The sequence below is a fragment of the Camelina sativa genome, chromosome 11, assembly GCF_030686135.1.
Source record: "Camelina sativa cultivar CO46 ecotype springtype chromosome 11, ASM3068613v1".
In the NCBI taxonomy this organism is placed as follows: Eukaryota; Viridiplantae; Streptophyta; class Magnoliopsida; order Brassicales; family Brassicaceae; genus Camelina; species Camelina sativa.
In genome coordinates this window covers 34,064,434-34,088,373 of record NC_141890.1, presented here as the reverse complement: position 1 = coordinate 34,088,373, position 23,940 = coordinate 34,064,434, and the positions used below count along the sequence as shown (strand labels likewise).

General features: G+C 37.1%; 1 protein-coding gene across 1 annotated transcript; it reads right to left on the bottom strand.

Moving 5' to 3' along the window:
* Positions 1-3,580: 3,580 nt before the first annotated feature.
* Positions 3,581-4,615, bottom strand: LOC104724894 (inhibitor of trypsin and hageman factor-like). The gene is made up of 2 exons (XM_010443459.2): positions 4,478-4,615; positions 3,581-3,931 (listed from the first exon to the last, which is right to left on the bottom strand). Exons 1-2 carry the CDS (start codon positions 4,557-4,559, stop codon positions 3,723-3,725), a joined length of 291 nt encoding a protein of 96 aa, XP_010441761.1. The 5' UTR covers positions 4,560-4,615; the 3' UTR covers positions 3,581-3,722.
* Positions 4,616-23,940: the final 19,325 nt, after the last annotated feature.

Below are 23,940 nucleotides of genomic sequence, written 5' to 3'. Positions count from 1 at the left end.
AATATTTATAATATAAGATAGGGCACTAATGACAATTGCAAATCCTAAACCCTAAAGATTTTGCGAGGGATTTGCTACGTTCCCTCGCAATTTGCTCGCAAAAAACTCTAAATAAGAAAATTTATATTAATTATTGTTTGCGATGCTTTTGCGAGGGACTCTAGTAAATCCCTCGCAAATTTTGCGTTGGAATTGCGACGCCATTAATTTCCTATATAACTAAAAAACCTAGTTTGAGCGAAGCTCAAACCAACACCCGCAGCCGACAAACCCTAAACACTTCTCTTCTTCTTCCGATTTCATTCTTCTCCGGTTGTCATCTCCGGTTGCCTACAAACCCTCTCATCCTTTCTCTGGTTGTCTACTCCTCCTCTCATCTCTTCTTCGGTGTGTACTCCTCCTCCCATCCCTTCTCAGGTTAGTCTACTCCTTCTCTCATCCCTTCTCCGGCTAATCTCCTCCTCCTCTCTCTTCTTCTGTTGTTTTTTAGATGGGTTTTGATTTAGGGTTCTTCGATTTAGGGTTTTTATTTCAATTTTTGGGTTTCGAATTCCATTTTGGATTTTTATTTCAATTTTAGGGTTTTTGTTTCAGATTTTGGGTTTCAAATTCGATTTTGGGTTGCGAATTCGATTTTGGTTTTAGGATTCTAATTATATCAATTTTAGGGTTTTTACCTAATTCGAATTTAGGGGTTTAATCTAATTTGCTTTTAGGGTTCTAATTATATCGAATTTGAGGGTTTTAATTTTGTTTTTTTTGGACTTGTTTCTTAGATGTCTTCACAAGAGAACCAAAATCATTCTGGGAGCCAAAACGTTTACAGAAGATTTATATCTTCTCAAGGGTTATCTCCTCCCATCCCTTCTCGAAGGTTACCTTCTTCTGCCTCTGCTCTAAGGGTAGCTTCTCCCGCCTCCTCGCAAGGTACCTCACCGGTGATCCAAGAGAATCGTCAAGGAACCTCACCGGCGGTGGAAGATCATCTTCCACCACAGCAATCGACTTCGCTTGTCAACGATGAGTCTACTCAGATCTCTTTTTTTTACTTTGGAAGAGCTACTTGCAAGTCCCGCTCGTGCTAGCTTAAAGAAATTGGACCCTAAACGCTCTCCGGGTACTCTATGGTAAGAATGTAGTTAGGGTTGTCTAATTTTTTAGATATATTTTCATTGATCCTCATTCCTTTTTTTCTTGTGTTTTGTAGGTTTGACGAGGATCCTTCGGTTGCTTCTACTGTTCGGGCCATCTTTGAAAGAGATTTCAAAGGAGCTCATGCCAATTGGACCCAAACACCAGGTGCGGTTGTAAACCGGTGGTTTGAAACGTTTGCGGTAAGTTAAATGTTTGTTGATGTGTTTAAATTACAGATTTTGTTTTTACTTACTTGATTCTGATTTTGATTCATGTTATGTTTTTACAAGCAAACATATAACTGGGACCAGTCCATCAATGGGAGAGTTCGAGCCGAGTTTGAAAACAAGTTGAAGACCCGGATGACTGATCAAGTGTCTCGGTGGAAGTCTAAGTGGAGAGTAAAAGGTGATGATGCAAAGCCGCGGTGACTTGATCCGACAGTATGGGACGGCTTGGTCAAGTTTTGGTGTGAACCAAAATCTGAGGAAAAGAGCATCAATAGTCGAAATGCTCGATACAGTGATCCTGATGACACTGGAATGCATAAACTCCGGTCTGGTCAGACCTCCTTTAAAGCTCGTGCACGAAAACATGTAAGTATGTTTAGTTAGTTATTTAGTACAATTACTTATAAATTCTTGCTTTAGTCTAATACTTTGTTGTTTCATATCTTTGTTAAGTCGGAGATTACTGGTGAGGCACTTCCTGATTTCTTGAAAGTCCTAGAAGATACTCATAGGAAACCTGATGGGTCGTTTGTGGATGGATTATATGAGAAAGTATACCATGAAGTGTCATCGAGGATAACTGAGGCTGAAACTGGGCTATGCTCAGGGGACAACATAGAGAGTAGTGCTTCTGGCGGATTATCAGTTAGTATGAAGAACCGAATTTTTGCTGAGGAAAATTCTTGAACTTTACATAGTGTTTTGTTTTATATCTTTGAACTTTACATTGTGTCTCTGTTTTTTGTTGTTTGCAGGTTGCTCCGAAGAAGAAAAATAGGATATATGGAGTCGGTACTATGCAAACTGAAGCATCTTCAGCTCAAGTTGTTCTGACGCCTACTCCGACTGAAGATCCAGTCATTCTAGTTGGGAAGCTTTCTCAGGCCGAAGCTGTTCTTGCGAGTCAGTCTACTCAGCTAGAAGATTATGCATTGAAGTTGCAACAAAATACTCAGAAGATGCATTGCTACGATGCTTACTTCGATTATCTATCTGAGAAGGACCCTGAATTTGCTGCAAGATTTCCCCGACCTGAGACTGATGCCACCAATGAGACCAGAGCAGGAGATACCAGACCTGAGACCGGAGCAGGAGGTATCACGAGACAAACTTAGGATCTCTTGTTCTTCAATTTCAGCTTATGTTTATGTGTTTGTATCTGAGAACTTGTACTTGTGTTTGATTTATGTTTTGAACTTATGTGATTATGTTTATGTAATTTTAACAACATTTTGTATTACAAGTTTAATTTCAGTTTTCATTCAAAGTTTTTTGTGGCTAATTATGAATTTTAGTTTGCCTAATTAGAAATTAATCATAATTAATTTGTATAATTAAAAATAAACATAATTACAAAATAAATAATTCCTAATTCAAATTTCAGCTGTTGCGACGGACATAATTGTTGCAAATCCATCGCAAATTTGCGAGGGATTAGCTTGAACCAAATTGCGAGGAATCTGCTATTGATATTGTCCCTCGCAATTTGCGTTGATTTTGCGACGGCATTTTTTTCGTCGCAAAATTTGCGAGGGATTTGCGAGAAGCGATTTGCGAGGGAAGTGTGTTCCTCGCAATTCCGTCGTTTTTGCCTATTTGCGAGGGATTTGCTATGAATTCTTCCATCACAAAAGGCTTGTTTTCTTGTAGTGATATTTTTACATAGTTATGTATATATTATACGTGAGATATGTGATAATGTGAGGAAATTTTATGTATACCAATTAAGATATTTACAAAATATCAATACTAAAGTTATTTTAAAATTTCTTTTTTTTTCTTTGCCACTAAATTATTAAAAAATAATTAATATAAAATTTAGGTCGGGACATGTTTAGGCATAACTTTAACGACTACTGTCTTAGCGGGTTGATCCGCTGAGGTCCAAGAGAAAAGAAATATGGACCGACCTATTTGACACTTCTATATACATGATTATTATAAATAAACCGGTACAACTTAATAAAATAATGGTTTTTACATGTACAAAATTAATACTTTCTTTAAATGGAAGTCAATTTACAAAATATGTTTTATGCTAGGTAATAACGCGTGCAAATATCAATATATTTAATTTTATGTATAGTTTTATTAATTGTAAAAGTATATGCATTTCTTCAAAAAAAGTTATTATTATATGGTTTCAAACATAACATATAAATTATTGAAGCTCTTCAATTTTTTTTTTTTGAATATAACCCTTAGTGAAACAAGAATTATAAAAATAGCTCTTAAATTTCATTTTATTATTCATGAGAACAGCCGAAAAAGTATAACATACTTCATAAATTATTGAACCTCACGATGAAAAACTTGAGTTATGAAAAAAGAAGAACAACACAACGTAGTACTGTATAATCAACCAACGATTGGACGATTTAGGACAGGACCATTGGGACAATCGTCGGCTGGAACATAGAGAATGACACGGTTGCAACAATTGATGGATGGTAGATAAACACCTTCAGGGTATATGAAAGCTGTCACACGTGGATTGTCATTTTCTATCGTTGCCTTTGCTTGAAGTCCACTCACTCCTTTTAGCTCTGGCCACTCCACTTTCAATCCTACACACATGCACACCAACTACAAATGTTTAGTCTTCGGTATTAAAATTATACATGGTTAATGGTTTTCAAGTTTTCAAAGAAAAAAACATGTTTGGTCAATTAGGGTATTTTTAATTAGGTTTCGGATTGAAAATTTTTAACCTTTTTATTTTTTGAAATAGTCCACCGAAGTTTCGATCAAAACAAGTTAATTTATTTCGGTTTTTGTGGAACCCCAATCCAAAGGAAAAAGGGGAATTGTAAATTAATTTAGAAAAAGTAACAAGGATGTACTTAATCAAATCTATTTTTTTCAAATATAAATCGGAACATTATTGAAACTCATGAATTATACTACACTCGGTTTCTTTTTTTTTTTTTTTCTGAACTGAACTCATGAATTGAAACATGATTTAGTATGGTTGACAGCTTGACATACAAACTTGGTATTCAAATGAAAGAAAAAAGAAAAAAAAATCAATCTCGAGTTAATTTGAACACGATTCACAACTCAATCCACGTTATGATATGTAGAAAACTAAAAACGTTATAGATGAACATTACCTGGGAATTGAGATTGGCATCCACTGCCTGAGCAGTTACATAACTCACACTTGGGACCAAGGATCGGACAACTGTATGACATTTTGTGTGTTTCTCTTTCGCCAGATGTTACTTAACACGAAGATTGATAATCTTTCAAATGGTATTACATATTTCAATATTACGTATTGATCAACATATATATAGCAAATATATGTTGCCTTCTGAGCCTAATCATTACAAAGTATACGTTGTGCGATAAGGAAAGCTTTATTTGACTTAAGTCTAAAGATACAAATATTGTTTAGACAAATACCAAAATTGACGTTTTAGAATAAATGTTTTTTATGGAGTAGTCAAACTTTTTTTTTGGTCAAACGAGTAGTCAAACTTTAATTTTCATATATTGAAATAGTATATTTCTTATTTTTGTCAACAACCGAAACTCTTTATTTATAATTAATTCATCATAAGAAAATAGGCCAAATATCTTTATATTTACCGTTAGTCTCTGGTATTAAATGTTTTCTTTCATTAATGGATAACAAAATGATCTTCATAAAACATAAAACATAAAAACAGTATACAAATTTAATATTGAGCTGAGGAGGCTCTTTGACTAATCCCTAACCACCTAATTACATAGTATGTTATCTAGAAATTCAAGAGAGATTTTATGACTGGAATGAAAAAAACGGTAATATACAAATTTTTATAAATGGAAACGCCAATTCATAAGTTAAAAGTCAAAGCTATAAAGATAGTTTCAACATAAAATATATTTTTTAAGTTTTTTTTTTTGACAACAATATTTTTTAATTTTGATAGCTTAAATAATAACAAACTACTAATTATCAATAAGCAACTCATTTTTAACATAAGTAAATATAACATCAACGTATTTTAGTAGTATTTATGAAAACTACTATACTATATATAATTTTACTACGATCATCAGTACTAGCAAACATTCTTTGAAAACACTTCAATCTTTTTTTGGAAAATCTTTTATATTTTCTGCAAACTATTTCTAGTTGGATTTTTATGCATTGCTATAAAATTTATAAAAAAAATCAGGATGCTATTGATATATATGTTTTTTTATATAATGCAAAGTTTGTGCTTATTCGTATTTTTAAATGAAAACACAAAACAAGTTGTAATCAATACAATAAAAGAAAGATGTGTTGCATTCCTCGTGTGACACATCAGTCTCAACATTGAAGCTAGTGTTGACACATCAGTTAAAATTGATAGCCAATTAAAATATTTCGATTAATACAACTAAGATTTATTTTCTTCCGACATGATATACAGAAACGAACCCCTCTTATCTATTCCATTTCCTATCGAGTATCCAAAACTCTCCCGGGCACTAATATCGAGGTCTTCAATTCGCAACCCTTCTCCGACACTGGTCTAGCTATTGCTCGCCGGCATCAGGATTTCTTTCGTCGTGCTCTCTCCCCTGTTTGCACTTCCTTTGTTTTCTTAAGTTTGTCTCCGTTTTTTTGCTCTTTTGGTTACAATTCTCCCCGATCCCAGCGAGATATCACTAGACAGGGATAAAGAGCGCATGTGGTTTCCGGTGAACGCCCTCCTCTTCTCCCTAAATGCTTCAGCCGGTATAAAGAACCCACAAACAGGCGACATGCATACCTTAAGATTTGGATGTATATTTACCCCTGAGAAAGCCTATTTTGAGGCACCGAGTTTAGCAGGTGAGCTCCGGTTTGGACCATCTGCTACATCTCACCCAGTGGAGACATCGATGGCACACAACGGCTCCTTTTTCAGGCGAAGCTTGCAACCTTCCATTTTCGAAATGTCTTTGTGGTTTTCCGTCCCAACCTCCGACCTTACCTTTGGCTTGATGTTGTTGAAGCCTTGATCACCGGAGATGCTCTTTCTCTTGCAAATCTATCCACCATCTCCGGAAAGCCGCGGCCGCACGTTCACTCTAATTAGGTCAACCAACAAGGATCGAGGCTTTCTTCTGGTGGGCCTTATAGCTTTTGGTGGCCCATTAACGATGCAACAAAACAAGCCCACAACTACAAAATCCAGGTTAAGTTTTTTTGAATCCTTGCTAAGGCATTCCTCATCACTTCCTCAGTTTGATTGTAAAAGCAGAAGCCCTATACATTTTATCTCGATAGTATTGAGTTGGGTTCGAGAAGGTCATCTCCAATCCCTGGTTCAATGCAGTTCCTCGATAATCACTCTTCATCTAAGCATTAGGCTGGTGGGAACTTTGCTTCTGGTTTCAACCCACACCTTTGGATCGAGGAAGGACAGCATTATGACCCTTGCTCCACGGAGCGATGGTTACCGAAACTTCCTCGATCTCAGGCCTCCATATTCCGTGTTCACCGAGCCTAAACATATTCAACCTATCAATCTTCGGGAAGTTGTCCATACTCTGGTGGTTCTATCTCTAACACTATTCAAATCCAGGTACGGTTATCTATATCTTGTGTTGACGACAATATTTAGCCATTGGTGTGGTCGAGCTTACGAAATCTATGGTATCCATCTGAGAAGTAACTCATCATTGTTGATTTGGCGCCACTTGCTCTCCTTGAAAACCCTGATTTTAGTAACCCTTATTGTAACGCCCCCGAACCGTTCTATGACCACGCAGGCCATTGGACAGCCACGGGACGCTACGATGGGAACTGTACCGAGGTGATCCAGTCGAGGGACGGAAGCTGCAGACTTCCCGACCGGTCCTCCCTACCACAATTCCACCCGCGACCAAGACTACTTAGGCTTTGCAACCCTTGTGGCCTGGTGCGTTGTGTTGACCCAGACAAGGCCGAGTACCATTTGCAAACTTGCCATGCTTTTCCCGAAAACCGAATATATTACTTCAATAGTTTATTACATTTAAAATAAATCATTAAAGCAATATATAAAGATAGTCGGAAAATTTATCATAAATCACTTATGAAAATATAGGGTTTTTACAAAGAACACAAGAAAAAACCTATCCGGTACCCTAACGTTTGCTCCAGCTCTAGACTTACTTAGGCTTCCTGCAAAACAACAATATTATCATGAGTAATCTAAGATTAATCAGTGAGCCTGGGCACCCCTTTTTCCGAAACACAAGCGAGAGAGGTTAGATCACTACGACTCGACTCGAACGATCTAGACTCGCTACTCACAGAGAAAGACGACTAAAAGTACAAGGACTGCTTGTAAGCATGCTCACTTGGACACAGTAGACTCTTAACTCTTACACGACTCGCAAGGACGACTAGTATAAACAAGAAACACTTGAAATACCCTAGACTCCTTAACCTTACCACCGCACAAAGACATCTAGAATACTACAAGGATCGCTTGGAATACTCTAGACTCTCTTCACCTAAGGGCCCTCGATAATCTGTTCCGGTTCCATACCATCCCCCATGCCGAGACCACAAAGGTCACCAGCAATGAGCCCACAATTATGCTACATCGTCATGTAGCGGTCACTCTAGTAGCTAGCTAGCCGTGACAGTGTCTCGCGTGAGTGGTCGTCGGGAACTCACGCATGACAACCGCGTTTGGTAACAGATATCGACTCTACTATTCTAGCTAAGACTCGAGAAACGGATTCAAGAGACTAAGCTAAAATAAAACACACAATAATTCAAGCAATGATAGATCAAGCAAACAAGCATGAACTCAAGCAAGAATTACAACATGCAATAATCAACAAGGAGCAAGAACACAAATCAAGCAACTTAAGATTATTCTACATGCATGCAACCAATTTAAGCGACTTAAGCAAAATTAATGCAACAAGTCCTAATACGCATGCAACCATTTGATTTAACCGCTTTAAATCCTTAAGTCCAAAATTACACATGCAAGGCCATTTTGATTTAAATTCTTAAATCCTCTTAGTCCGATTAAACATGCAAGGCCATTTTGATTTAAACTCTTAAATCCTCTTAGTCCGATTAAACATGCAAGTTCATTTGAGTTAACCAATTAAATCCTTCATAATTCGCTAAGCATTTAAGCTAACCTCCCACGAATTTATGCAATAATAAATCAAATGAACTTCACCAATTTCAATCATGCATGCAGTCCTCTTAACCAAATTTTAAGTGTCCATCTTACTTAAAATGCATCCAAATTCATTCGCATGGTGATTCATGTTAGATGTGCATTTAAACATTTCACTAGCATGAATCCTACCATATTACGCATGCATCCAATTTAAACCAGTTCTTCATGCATCTAACCTACATGCATTACCGCAGAACTCACCTTTTCATGCGTTGATGTTTGCCGGACTTCACCGCACCACTCGATCAGACAATCTTCGCGACAACAGCTTTCCGCTTCCTTGTCGTTACTCAACCGTAAACCGCGTCTCGCTTCTTGGTCCGGAACCGCCGACTCGTCCGCGGCCTTCTTCGATCACAAGATACGTCTCGCTCTCGGTCTTTCTTTCCCGACACTACCTCCGGTTCTTTTCGACAATCTCTTCGACCAAACTCCGTCCTTTCTCAATGGATTTCTCGACAGGATCTCCTTCTTCCTCTCAAGATATCCTTCGACAAGACTCCTTTTCTTTGAAGTCTCGTTCTCGACACAAACTCCTTCTCTCCTCGGTCTTCTCTCGGCGAAAGCGTTTATGATCTCTTTCTCGATCTCTCCCTCGGTCTTCTCTCGACAATTACTCCCGGTCTCTCTCGACTTTGAGAGAAAAAAAAGACTTTGGTGCTTGAGAAATTTGAGAGAAAAAGGGAGAAAATGATCAAATGAAATCGCGAGCCTCTATTTATAGGCGCGATTCCTCTTCCTTCTTCATTAGTGCGGTTCGACAAGTGGCTTCTTCTTGGCTGCATGTGGCGCGTGTAACTCACCGCCCAATTAGCTTGCGACACTCCATATAAAACACCAAAATTCTCTCTGCATGAATGCATGCAACGCGATTGGTCAGTTTCGCAAAGCGCACGTCTCCTCCTTTCTCCGACAAACTCGTCCCTTCGTCCGGCTTCCTCGTCCGTCCTTGACATTTCTTGTCTCGCCCGGACGCTCCCCTCTCGGCACTACTCGGACAGTTCTCTTGACTCTTCGGGTACTATCGCTTGGTACGTCTTGTTTGACTCGGGCAGTACGTATCGGACAACACGGCCAGTACGTCCCGGTCAACATGGCCAGTACGTCCGGTGCTCGGCCATCTCTCGGTCCGTCCTTACTTTCTCAAATTCCCTTCGGCGTTCGTCTGGTACGTTCGGTGCACGTACGTCCGGTACAGTACATGGTACATGGTACGTGGTACATGGTACATGGTACCATCGGCCATCTTTCGATCTGTCCAGAATTTCTCGGACATTCCTTCTGTGTTTTTTTTTCTACCTTCCCTCGCCTTCCTTTTACGTCCTTTCCAGTCCTTTGGCCAGGGATTTTTATTTTGAAATTTAATTCTTGGTGAGGGTCATTACACTTATAGTCCTGACCTGTGAACCTTTCTGCTGGAGTTTCTATGCTTATTGGATCCCACTTCCAAGTGGTCCGAGCTATGTATACGATTTTGGTGTGGCCATGGCCACTTTATACCCTATGACAACTCTACCAAACACTCTCAATCGTCAGAGCATCCCAAACCTTGCTCGAAATCTTGTCAAGATTCTACTTCGTGTAGACCTTCTTAAACCGGTGAGAAACTCAATCTTGACCCCTTCACTAACGCCAACGAGTCTAATGATAGTAGCTATCTCTCATCCATTGACTTGTTCATGGAAGAGTTTGTCGACAATCTTGATCTCAGTTGTACCAAATCTCTTCCAAGAGTTTGGCTCACAACTCTCAAGAACCCATTGCTGATTAATGTTATCTTTGCTTAGTTTTATGTTGTTGTGGCATTGGGGACTGCCCTTGTATCTTGTTTTCTGACTTATGCTTGTAAGAACCTTACTTCCTTTTGAGTATTGAATGGAAGTTGTTTGACAAAAAAAAGAGTTATTTTCTTCCATGGCAATCTCTTTATTCACTTTCTCTCTCTCTAATCTTAGGAATCATGGTTGTTACAATTAAAAAAGAGGGGGTTGCAAAACGCGAGATCTAAATAACTAGAATAAGACAAATCAAAGATTTAGGTGTTTAATATTGTCGATGAGTACACAAAATCGAGCTCTGAAAATCTTTGATAAATAATAAAAAGGAGAGTATATCAGACACAAAGGAATCCATCATTTAATTAGACAAATCAGAGACTTGTTGTTGGAATCAGAATCAGACTCAGATAAAACAAGAAAGAACAAAAAAGCTTAAGTTGCAGAGTCGTAGAGAATCAAGTGCACTTGAGCGAAAAACCACCTAATCCCGGTGCAAGATAACCAAGAGGTCCAAGACGGTTCACTCCAGAATTTACTCTGCTCTCAATTGAACTGTGCACTCAATTCAAAAGAACTTCTTCTCTTTTCTACTTCTTCGTCTCCTTCTATCAGAGATTTCAGCTATCTCTGATCTCTCCGCCCGTTACAACCAACAAAGAGCAAAATCGTCGATCTTGACTTCTTTTAAGAAGAAATACTTTTGTCAAAACACAATTTATGACAACACCAAACTTGGTAATAAAGCCCAGTTATTTGATAAACATACCCAACACTTGCTTCACTTCAACGGTGGAGATGTCGGTGGATTTGCTGAAGTTTTGGCGGTGTAAGGGGTTTTGAGATTGGAACCCTCGAGGCTTTTAAGTCTATAGCCCTGATTCAGTTATTCTTTCGAGTAAAAGTCCAATGATGCTTTAATTGATTCTTCACACCTTTGAAACTCCTTTCTGTATTTAAGCATACTTGGGATATTTTTGGTAAAATACCAAGATAAATGGATAAGTACAAGACGCTGATGAAGCCTGAGATATTGGAGGCTTTGATTTGTGCAAAGGAATGGCTTCTGGAGGATGCTGCTTCTTCTTCTACAACAGCGCAAATGTCAAGTGCTTTCATAAATTACCTGACGCATAAGTGCGACTTAGATCTATTATCTCTGAATGTTGTTGTTTACTAAAAGTTTATTTGTTGTCTTTTGTGGTTAGTCTAAAACCAATCATGTGATTTGCAATTACGAATCGGCCTCTTTAAATATCTAATGCACATTCTGAGATGCTCCTTCCTAAATGAAGTCTACATAAAGTTCGTCAACTGATCTAATTGTCTTGATGAAATTGAAACCAATCTTCTTTTTTTTTCAACCAAACATTAATCTAGAAAATAACTCCAAGATTGGTTGCCCAAACCGGAGGATAAGAGTTTACAAAAGAAGTCTCATAAAATAAAGATCTCAAAGAACGAGCCAGACAATCTACCCTATGTTTGACGTCCATGGGATCCTTGACAGCTGGAAGGATGGGAAGGATGGTCGGAGTACGTTGAAATCGTCCAAGAGGTTGGAGAAAGCGGGTCATTGAAACCAATCTTTTAATTCCAAAAATTGAAATTTTTCATTCTTAATTTTTTTACAAAGTATATGAGTAACTAAAACTTTAAACAAGGAGAGTTTTTGAATAAATGTATCTACAATCATTTTTTTGAAAACTACCTAATGTGTTTTTTCTTTTTTCAAATGTAAATATGTATTTTAATTTAGGATATTTAATAGCAAAGATAGGACTGTCTTTTTACAAAAAAAAGAGTTAGTTTACAAAAAGAGAAAAAAACATAGGGTAGTTTTATTAAAATATATTGTAGATACAAAGTCTATGTTTCATATAAATTAGATGAAATTAATGTATAAATATAAAATTATAGATTAAGTTAAATAGAATTGATCTGGTGGGGTATAAAGTGAGATATAAATAATTCTATAATTGGGATGCGTTAATTCTATTTTGATAGGAGATTGATCATAGTAATCAAATTATTATGTAGTCGATGTAAACATTGTAACATCCTGAAACCAAATTTAGGGTAGGTGTCGATCGACACCAAGGAGGGTGTCGGTCGACACCACTAAATTGGTGGTTGTTCAGTTGTTTCAAAATCGTCGGTTTGATTTGGTTTGGTTTGAGAAAACCTAGGGCTCGAGTATATAAGTTATATTTTGATGCCCTTATTAAGGGGGGGGGGGGGTGGCCGACGAGTGGTTCTAGAGTAGAAAAGGAGAGAGAGAGTTGCGATGCTCTCACTGGGAATGGAGGAGAAAGGAGATTCATCCTCTTCATGTGTTAGGAGAAGAATTTGAGCTTGGTCGTGGATTGGGAGAGATAAGGAGGCTCTCTCATAGGTGTTATCCAGGTAAGTCGTTTTGTTTAATGTTGAATCGATTAGGGAATCTTTGGTTGTGAAGGATTAGGTTTTGCAGCGAGAAGGAGCTTGAAGAAAGGCTCGGATCGTGATTTCTGGGTTGGCGTCGTTCGACACCAACACCTGCAGATGGGCTGCGCAGACTGGTTCGAGATGGCTACTTTGGAGCAACGTTGGGAGGATGAAACTGAGTCCGATTTGGTTGAAATTTGAAGGGGAGCTTCGTGGTGGTACAAGCTTCATATCCAACGGTGGATTTGTGGAATGAACGGTTAGTTTGTGTTTTATTAGGAAGTTATTATGGACGGTTTCCATGGTTGTATTGTGGCAATGTTGGGGTGAATTGGACTATGAATGCGGAATTATAGTTTGTGGATGGACGAAATCAAATATTTCAGCCCACCTCTCTTGTTACTCGGTCGCTCAAGGTGGTTGGTTGTGCGACTCAGTAATAAGATGAGGTGGTGTTTGGTGTAATTGTGGGAGTTTTTGTAATGAGCGATTTCTACGCCGGTTGTCTCGTTGGAATTATGGGATTCCAATGAGATCGTTTCCCGTGGATTTTTTGTTAGGATTGGGAATCCGGGTGCAGTCTTTTCAGTTTGGTATCAGAGCGTATACGGTTCTAGGACAGACTCTATAATGGTTATAGACTTGTATAGGTCTTTTAGACGTGGTAAGGTCTACGGAAAAAGCACAAAGATGTTGTTGAGATATTTGATCCAGAAGTGATCAAGTAGGAAAGAAATGGTTCGGTGTTCGAGAAGTTAAGTCGGGAACTTACTTCATTGGAGTGGCTTGGAGTGCCACGGAATAGCAAGTCAGGAATTTGCATGCAGGTCAAGAGGGGGTATGAGATTTTGGCTAGTGTGGGTGCCACTTCAACGGGTGATGTGAGTGTGGCAGCAGGTTGCTCAGGACCATTGGACCGTATTGCAATTTTTTTTTTTGACAATGCTGGTGGGAGAGGATTTACTAAGATGATTAGTTCTTATGGAATCCTGATGTATAGTGGATCGAATGATTATGCGATTATGAAAATGGAAAGTTTCCTTAGTTAGGAAAAAATTCTAAAAATGGAAAGTCCTATGAATAGTTAGGAATTGTCTATTTTTGGAAAAGGGATGTGAAATGCCCGGAGTGGCCGGAATGTTTAGAGGTTGACCTGAAGAGTGGTCATAGATGAGATGATCAGTTCTCATGGATTTTTGGTTGGTCATGTGACGGTGCTAAGAGAATATACGAATTCTAAAAATGGGAAGTTTTATGAATAGTTAAAACTTACCTATTTTTGGGAAGTGGGTGGATAAACGGCCTTAGTGGCAGAGATGTTTGAGGTTTCCCTGAAGAGTGGTCAAGATGGTGGTGATATTCTAATGAGAGAATATGGTGGTTGGTAGGACACTGCGATGTTTTACGCAAACCACAAGAGATAGTTCCGGTCGGGAGATGCTTATAGACGTTATGACTAGTTTTCTCATGAGGAGATGATTAGTTCTCCTGAACGACGGTGTGAGAGTGCAGGCGGTGCAGTTTGAAGGTTGCGACCTGAGAATTTATGAGTGAGGGAGCAAACAATGTCTAGAACGTGGTTATGAGCATAGTAACTAGATGTAGACCTTGGAGGTGGGGATTGATCTTGGATTTTGGGTTGTGCTGACCAGTGGGGTCAGGATTGTGTGTACTAGTGGGGTCAGGAGGGTGTTGACTGGTAGGGTCAAGATGGGTTGACCAGTGGGATCAGGGTGGTTAAGGCCAGTGATATCCTGGTTGCGGTAGACCGGAGGGTTAGATGGTGCAAACCGTTGCGATGGTGGTTGGAGGAGTGTTGCGGATGAGTGGCGTTGTGTTCAAATTCGAGGACGAATCTTTTGTTAGAGGGGGAGAATTGTAACATCCCAAAACCAAATTTAGGGTATGTATAGATCGACACCAAGGAGGGTTTCGGTCGACACCACTAAATTGGTGGTTGTTCGGTTGTTTCAAAATTGTCGGTTTGATTCGGTTTGATTTGGTTTGATTTGAAAAACCCTATGGCTCAAGTATATAAGTTACATTTTGATGCCGTTGTTAAGGGGGTGGCCGACGGGTGGTTATAGAGGAGAAAAGGAGAGAGAGTTGTGGTGCTCTCAATGGGAAGGGAGGAGAAAAGAAATCCATCCTCTTCATGTGTTAGGAGAAGGATTTCAGCTTGGTGGTGGATTGGGAGAGACAAGGAGACTCTCTCATAGCTGTTATCCGGGTAAGTCGTGTTATTTAATGTTTAATCGATTAGGGAATAAATGGTTGTGAAGGATTAGGTTTTGCGGCGAGAAGGAGCTTGAAGAAAGGCTCGATCGTGATTTCTGGGTTGGTGTCGTTCGACACCAGTGTGGTGTCGGTCGACACCAACACCTGCAGATGGGCTGCGCAGATTGGTTCGAGATGACTACTTTGGAGCAACATTTGAAGGATGAAACGAATTCCGATTTGGCTGCAATTTGGCGGGGAGTTTCGTGGTGCTACAGGCTTCATATCCAACGGTGGATTTGTGGAATGAACAGTTAATTTGTGTTTTCTTAGGAAGTTATTATGGACGGTTTCTATGGTTGTGTTGTGGCAATGTTGGGGAGTCAAGCGACATCAAGGTGGTGTCGGTCGATACCAGTATTTTGGTATGTGTGTTGGATTACAAGGGGTATGATGGGTGATGATTGACATTAGGTGGATGTGTCAATTGACACTGGAGGAGCTGTTGGTTAATTGGAGTATGAATGGGGAATTGTTGTCTGTGGCTGGACGAAATCAAACATTCCAACCCACCTCTCTTGTTACTCGGTCGCTAGGGATGGTTGGTTGTGCGATTCAGTAATAAGATGAGGTGGTGTTTGGTGTAATTCTGGGAGTTTTTGTAAGGAGCGATTTTCTACATCGGTTGTCTCGTCAGGATTATGGAGTTCCAATGACATCGTTTCCCGTGGATCCTGTGTGAGGATTGAGAATCCATGTGCGATCGTTTCAAACATAATGAAATGTTTAACTCGGTAATACACATTTAATGGATTTGAAAGTGATGATAATAAACAAAAATATGTAGCAACAAATAATAACAAAAAAAAACTGAAAACAACAATATTAGCAATGATTTTTGATTACAAAAAACATACAAAATTTAGTCTTTGAGATAACATAAAACAAAATATTTTTAAAACTAAATAAAATAAAATAAAATTAGAAACAATCCTGCGGTATAGCACGGGTACCAACCCATTTATTACTAATAAACTGAAGATTTTAAGCCCTTTAAAAGTGTTCACATCAGCATTTTTATTCATCCTCCTATAACTGCCATGGCAGGTTCTATATTCGCAATAAAAGAAAAACAAAGAAAAACTTATGATGCCCCGTCAGCTGAGTTATACTTCTAGGTTTTCAAAGATGCCTCGTATTAGTATAACTGAAGACGATCCCTCTACCTATAACTCAATACAGTAAAACCTCTATAAATTAATAATTTATTAATTAATAAACACTATAAATTAATAAATTTTGATGGTTCCAAGTCGGACCAATGTAAAAAATAACAAAATTCGAGAAGATAATAAAATAATAAATTTTTTAAAATCTCCGTATAAAATATAGACTCAATAATATCACAAATTAATAAGAGGTATTCTAAAAAATACCTTTTTTAAAAAATACTCCTCCATATCCACTATTTTTAATACTATCCTTTTTTATGTACAAAATGACTAAATTACCCTTTCTTGGAGTGACACGAAAAATATACAATCATCAAAATCGAAAAAATTCCCGCCAAAAAATAAAAAATTTCCTGCAAAAAAATGAAAAAAATTTTGCGCCAAAAAATACTTTTTTTCCCCAAACTCGAAAAATTTTCCCGCCAAAAAAATGTAAAAAAAATTCCCGTAAAAATTACGAAATTGTATTTTTCCGCCAAAATTTTGAATTTTATATCTTATAAAAAGTTTTTTAAAATCATTTTTATAGCTTTTAAAAACATTTTTAAAGTCTTTTAAAAACCTTGTAAACGCTTTAAATTTTTTGAAAAACCTTCTAATGGCGTTTACAAGGTTTTTAAAAAAACTTTTTTTTATAAAAACCTTATAAAAATCTTGTAAACGCTTTTAAAATATTTTAAAAACCTTGTAAATGCTTTTACAAGGTTGGAAACCTCTTAAAAACCGTATAAAAGCCTTGTAAATTTTTTTTGGCAAAAAAATTTTTGTCTAAATTTTTGGTTAAATTATTTTTGTCAAACTGGCAGGAAAATTTTTTGGCCGAAAAATATGTCGAGAATTTGTGTGGTGGGAAAATTTTATTTTTCATTTAATTGATTAAACTAATTTTCATGTAAGGTTAAAATGGTCATTAAAAATTAAAGGAGAGCAAAAATTAAACTGGCAAAAAAAGAGGTATTTTTGAAAAAGGGTATATCAAAAAAGGTATTTCTAACAAACTCCAAATTAATAATCATGTATGTTTACATATATATATATATATATGTGCTGATATAATAATGTATTCTTTACAATTTTGAATTTTTTCCTAAAGCAAATATCTTTAAAACAATTGTTATGTTGTATTTTCAAACTATAATGCGATAAAATACTCTATATCATAGCTTAAAATTTATAAAGTTTTAAAATTTCTAGATATTTATTATTTTCATTTTGATAGTTTTATAGACTATTAAAGTACGACAGTTGATATTATTATTCATAAATTATAATTTATGTATATCATATGTATAAGTGATATTGTTTAGAGTATTTGTAATTTATCTTCAATAATATTTTCTAAATATTATATTTTTAATTCTAAAACTATAAAATTTATAGCATCCGTAAGTCTTAATTTTTTTTGCTGAAATTTGTTTTAATTCATAATTTTTAAGAATTTAAACAATCAAAATATATAACTATTAATTAATATTTATTATTTTATAGTGTAGATTAATAATTATTAATTTATAGATAAATTAATATCACTATAAACTAATAAAATGTCATAGTCCTAACATTATTAATTTATAAAGGTTTTACTGTATACTTTTTAGAGAGCCCGACAATTTTCTTCTATTCCGTTGCCTGGATCTTAAACGTAGGAGAATTTGAAGAGCATAGGTTAATACTTTATCTTCGTGTCAATGGAATTGTTTCAACTCTAATTTGTCATCATTTCTTTCAAACCATGGGGAAGAATCTGTCTCAAAATAAGTACGAATCAATGGGTTATCAACAAATCTTCAACAACATAAAAGTGCGGAAGTGTACCGGCCTCTAAACTAAATCTATTAAAAGTATCACTTTCCTCTGCTCTTCTATCTATAAGTTCAATCCCATTCAACCTAGGTAAGATGGCAACGTCTGATTCTTCCCCGAAAATGTCCCTCCTTTGTCAGGTGATTGTTTTCATTTTCCTCACCACAGATTTTAGTGACATTGGATCTCTCCATCGAGTATGTTCCATCTGTCTTCATACTATCCTTAAATTAGTGTTTCGTTCTTTGTTTCAATTGAAGCCAGAATATTAGGTTTGCTTAGGGAAATTAACAAACAATTTGTTTTCGTACACCATCATCTTTGCTAGGAATTTAGCATGGTTGCCAAGATTTGTACACATAACCTGTCAAGTGCTTAATTATTGACTAATAGTCATTGACTAAGAAACAAGGGCATGCAGGACTCATTGGAGAGTTGGTGTTCTTAAGCTGAGCAAGCGAATTGTTTTTTTTTTTTTTAATGTTCTTCAGACTTGCATAACAAAGACTGTTCTGACAAGACTGACATTAATTGTCTCTATGAGGCATCCATTAATCACCTTATGAAGAGACCTCATGTATGCATGTAGAAGATATATGTATGTAAAGAGACGCAGTTACCCTTTTCTTGAATCACCTTATACCCATGGATGGAATACAATTTAGGATCATATTTTTTAATCGAGGTGATTAAAAGAATGTGATGGTCAAGCCGTCAAGGATCTGGTTGTGCAAGTGAAGGAGGTGGCCACGCCAAACGAAGCAATGCTCTTATAAAGCATGTCGTCGATTATCTCTTTTCTAATTATTAATGGCGCAACTTTATAATCTTTGCCTCCAGTATTTGATAAATATGTAATTTTCTTTCTAACTATGACAAGGTCATAATTTAAGCTTTAATATTGCATCAGGAACGGACATTACTCACTATAGTTGAATTCCTGAAGGCAAGGTACGTACCCGGAGATTGATACTTTTTTTTTTTTTTTTTTTTTTTTTTTTTTTTGGAGATTGATACTTATGTGTAATTGTATAAGGTTTTCTTAAACAAAAAAAGTTGTAGGGCAAATTTTTGAGATCTTTTGTGTTGTGAGGTTTTTATATTGTTCTTCAGTGCCTCCATTCATGTATGTGTAGAGCAAAGGAGTGCAACAAATTGTAGGACAAATTCTTGAGATTTTTTGTGTTGTGAGGTTTTTATTTTGTTCTTTAGTGCCTCCATTCATGTATGTATAGAGCAAAGGAGTGCTTATATAGAAATCTAAGCTGAGCAACATGAAATCTAAGTAGTGACAGGAGGAAGTACCCAAGGTGAGCAACATGGAATGTAAAGCTGATGAATGATGATAATCAATTCATGAGACAAAAGAATATGAGGGAGGTGGTGTATTAGCAAAAGGTTGGCGATTCAGGAGAAAATGAAAGTGTTTTTTTATTTTTTTTTTATTTTGTAAAATATAGTAGATTAGAGCACTTACAGTGAAAATATTTCATTTACAAATAACCACGTGAATGACAAGAATACGAATGTGAGGGAGGTGTTGTGTTTAGCAATTCATTTGTCACCTGAAAACATGTACTATTATTATTCTCCGGGATAGTAAGTAATTGTACAAAGTTTAAGATGCCATACTTTTTATGTTTAAGCATAATTATGCATGTTACTCATACTTTTAATCAGTCACACGCACAATATTATCCAAAATAAATAATTTAATTTATTTCTCATCATGAAAAAAAATATTACCACCTGTATATAAGCTTTACAAGATATATTTTTGAACTGAATGTCTTTAATGAATATAGTGTAAATGCAGACTCTGGAACAACTCGCTGTGAAGAACAAGTCGTTGTACCGAACAGAGCGTTGTGCCAATCAGGAAGCTGCATCAGATCACAGATGTCTGAGTTGCTGACATGGATGTGTGAGCTGACGTGGCAAGACATGAGTGGATGTGATGATCTGTCGAGGAAAGTTGATGACTTGGCATTAAAGATAGAGACGAGATTTTTTTTGGAGATATGAAGAATATTATCCACAACAAATGAGGAAAGAATAAGCTTGAGCAGCAAGCAGTTTCATTATCCTTGGAGATATGAAGAATATTCTCTACAACAAATAAGAAAAAGATAAGCTTGAGAGCAATCAGTTTCCTTATCCCTTCATACTTGGAGATTTGCCTTCTAGGGTTTCTCAAGTCGTGTATATATATTCTAGGAGTAGGCCACAAGCCAATTTGAGCACTCTAGAATATTGATACAGTTGTAAACTTCGAAGCCACAAAAATAAGGGTTAGAAAGTGTGTTCCCAGTTCTCTATGACGTTAATCAATGAGGTGATTAAATGCGCAGAGAATTGTTTTTTTTTCTCTAGAATCTCACAAAGTAGAACTCAAAGATCAAAAAAAAAAAAAAAAAAAACTCTTGTTATTATTAAGGAAAATAACTCAAAACCTTAATCTCTCAAATCTCATAAGTTGTGCTACACCTTAGCACCTCCTTATATATAAACTATATTTCCAAAACACTTTTGGATAACTAACTTTAGATAACTCCTAAAGAAAGTAAAACTAACAAATTTGATATGTATATTTAGATCCTCATAAATATACTTTGCTTGATCTTTAAGCTACTTCAAGCATATAACAACATTTTCCCCCTTAAGCTTGAAGTCATACTTACTCACATCTTGAACTCCAATGAAGCTCCTCATTTCCTTGAACTTAATTCTTCCAAGTGCTTTAGTCAATATATCAGCCTTTTGTTCATCTCCTGGAATAAACTCAACCTCCACTTGTTCATTCCCAACAAACTCACGTATAAAGTGGTATCTCTTGTGTATATGTTTGCTTCGACCATGGAACACCGGATATTTGGTTAACTTGATTACTGACTTGTTATCAATCCGGATAGTGACCTTCTCACTTTCTTTTCCTGTTATCTTGGCAAACAATTCTTGAAGCCAAATAGCTTGTTTTGCTGCTTTTGTGGCTGCCATGAACTCAGCCTCACAAGATGAAAGAGCTAAAGTTTCTTGTTTTTGTGTACACCAAGTGATTGGAAACTCATCAAAATAGAAGATATGGCCTGTTGTACTCCTACCATCATCCTCATCGACATTGTGCGAGCTGTCACTGTATCCCACTAGCTTTGCATCATTCGATCGTGCAAAGACAAGACCATACGAAGTTGTTCCTCTCAAATACCTCAGGACCTGTTTTAGCGCTACTCCATGTGATTCTTTAGGCTCATGTAATATCTGCTCAAGACTCCAACACTATAGGATAAGTCTGGTCGTGTGTGAAGCAAGTAACATATACAACCGATGGTTCTTCTGTAGCTTTGTGCATCGATATTTTTTTCTTTTGGAGACTTCGACAGTTGCAGATTTTGTTCCATCGGGTCATGACAAAGATTACAATCTCTCATTCCGATTTCTAGTAAAATCTTCTTTGCATATCTCTCTTACTTTAAAACAATACCTCCTCCAAACTGATGTACTTCAATCCCAAGATAAAAGTTCAACTTACCCAAGTCTCTCATCTCAAACGTTGCTGCCATCTCCCTTTTAAACTCAAGTATCAATTTCAGAGATGAACCGGTGATAAGTAGATCATCTACATACACAGCCACGAGGAGGAAGTGTTCTGCTTCTTTCTTTTGATACAACGATGGCTCCTTTAGGCATCTATGGAACTTCAATTCTGTAAGGATTTTGTGAAGCTTATTATTCCAAGCTTACAAATCCTTTGTGTTGGGTGACATAGAATTCTTATTTCAATTCTCCATGGAGAAATGCGGTTTTTACATCCAAATGATGTATTTCCCAACCCCTTGAAGCTGCTAGAGCAATAATAAAACAGATCGTCTCCATACGCGCGACAGGGGCAAAAACTTCATCACAGTCAATGTTGTGCCTTTGAACGTATCTCTTTACCACCAAGCGTGCCTTGTACTTGTTGACGCTTCCATCGGAGTTGCGCTTTATTTGAAGACCCACTTTAGTCCTATAGGCTTAACTCCAACAGGAAGATCCACCAAGTTCCATGTCTTATTCTTCTCGATAGACAAAATCTCATCTTCACATGCTTCTATCCACACCTTTAACTCTCTAGCTTCATCGAAGTTCCATGGTTCCTCATTCATTGTCAATAAGAGACGTTCACCTTCATATTCTACAATGTGAACATAATCATTTAAGTAAGCTGGTTTTACACTAGCTCGTGTGGATCTCCTTAGTTGGGGTTGCGGTTCCTGCTCTGTTTCAGCAATGTTATGATCTTCATCTTCTCTATTTTCTATGTCAGAGTTCTCTTCATCCACCTCATTTTCTTCATCAATCACCACATTCTCACTCATATCTCGAGTGTGAGAATCAACTTCCTCTGTTTCTCTGATTTCTCTGATGCCTTTATTACCAAATTCTCCCAAATGAATAACAAACATTCCAGAGTCTTTACCTGTCTCTCTCTCTGAACCTGGTTCCATCTCCAGCTTCTTTCTTCATCAAAAACTACATCTCGACTCACGATTATCCTTTTTCTTGAAGGATCATATAAGTGATATGCCTTGGAGCCCGACTCTATCCCCAGATGTACTAATGCTCTCGTCATGTCATCAAGTTTTCTTCTCCTAATAGCCTCTGTTCTTGTATATCTGACACAACCAAACACTCTCAAATGATCGAGGTTTGGGTTCTTGTCTTTAAACATCTCATAAGGCGTGGACTTGGGCAATGATCTTGTTGATATCCTGTTGATCAAGTAAGTAGCGTGTCGTACTGCCTCTCCCCACAGGTAGTTTGGTACATCCATGTGTTTCAAAATGCTCCTTGTCATCTCTAAGAGAATTCTGTTACGTCTCTTAAAAACTCTACTTTGTTGAGGAGAGTATGGTGTCGTTAGATGTCTCTTGATTCCATACTTATCACAATATGCTTGAAACTCATGAGATACAAACCCTCCACCTCTGTCCGTTTGAAACGTTTTTATCACAGCCCTTGTTTCTTGTTCAACAAGTGTTCTTAAAACTTTGGAATTTCTCGAAGGCTTCACTCTATTCTTTTAGTAAAATCGTCCACATGTATCTTGAGTAATCATGAATGATCACAAAAACATACCTCTTATTTGCAGGAGTGGCTGGAGTGATCGGACCGCAAAAATCACCATGAATGAGTTCAAGACATTGAGTGGCTCGGTAGGTAGTTGCTTGAGGAAAATTTTTCCTTGTATGTTTTCCAGCGAGACATGACGCACAAATCTCCTTTTCCACTGTGATTTTTGGTATACCTCTCACTAGCTCGTGGTTGATCATCATCTTCATAGTCTGCAAGTTGACATGACCCAAACGGGCATGCCACTTTGATGATTATGTCTCAGTTGTCAGCTGCAACAAATACTTAGTGTCATCGACATCCCAAATAACCTTATACAGACGGTTTATGGATCTTGTCGTCTTCACCATCGGTTGTCCTAGATGATCATACAACATCAATAAGTCATCTTTCATTCTGACTTCACACCCTGCTTCAGTAGCTTGACAAAGGCTTATTATGTTGCTTTTTAACTCCGATATATAATACACATTGTGTAAGATCTTTTTCACACCATTCTTGAACACGAACCGAGTAGAACCTTTTCCTTTAATGTTTGTACGAGAATCATCTCCGAATTTCACCAATCCTGTCACACTTTCATCAAGATCCAAAAAAAACATTTGATTCCTACTCATATGGTTGCTCGCACCATTATCAAGATACCACACATTTTTGGTGTCTACACTTACTTCAAAGCCTTTCGGTTTCACCTTTTGCTCATTCAGATGAACCACCTCATGCATTATCAATTTATCAGCTTCATGTGTGTCTTCTTCCTCTTTGTCAACTACTTCTTGAAGCTTGAGCAGCCTTTCAGGAAAATTCGAGGCATAGTGGCCATGTTTATCACATCGATAACGCGTTATCATTG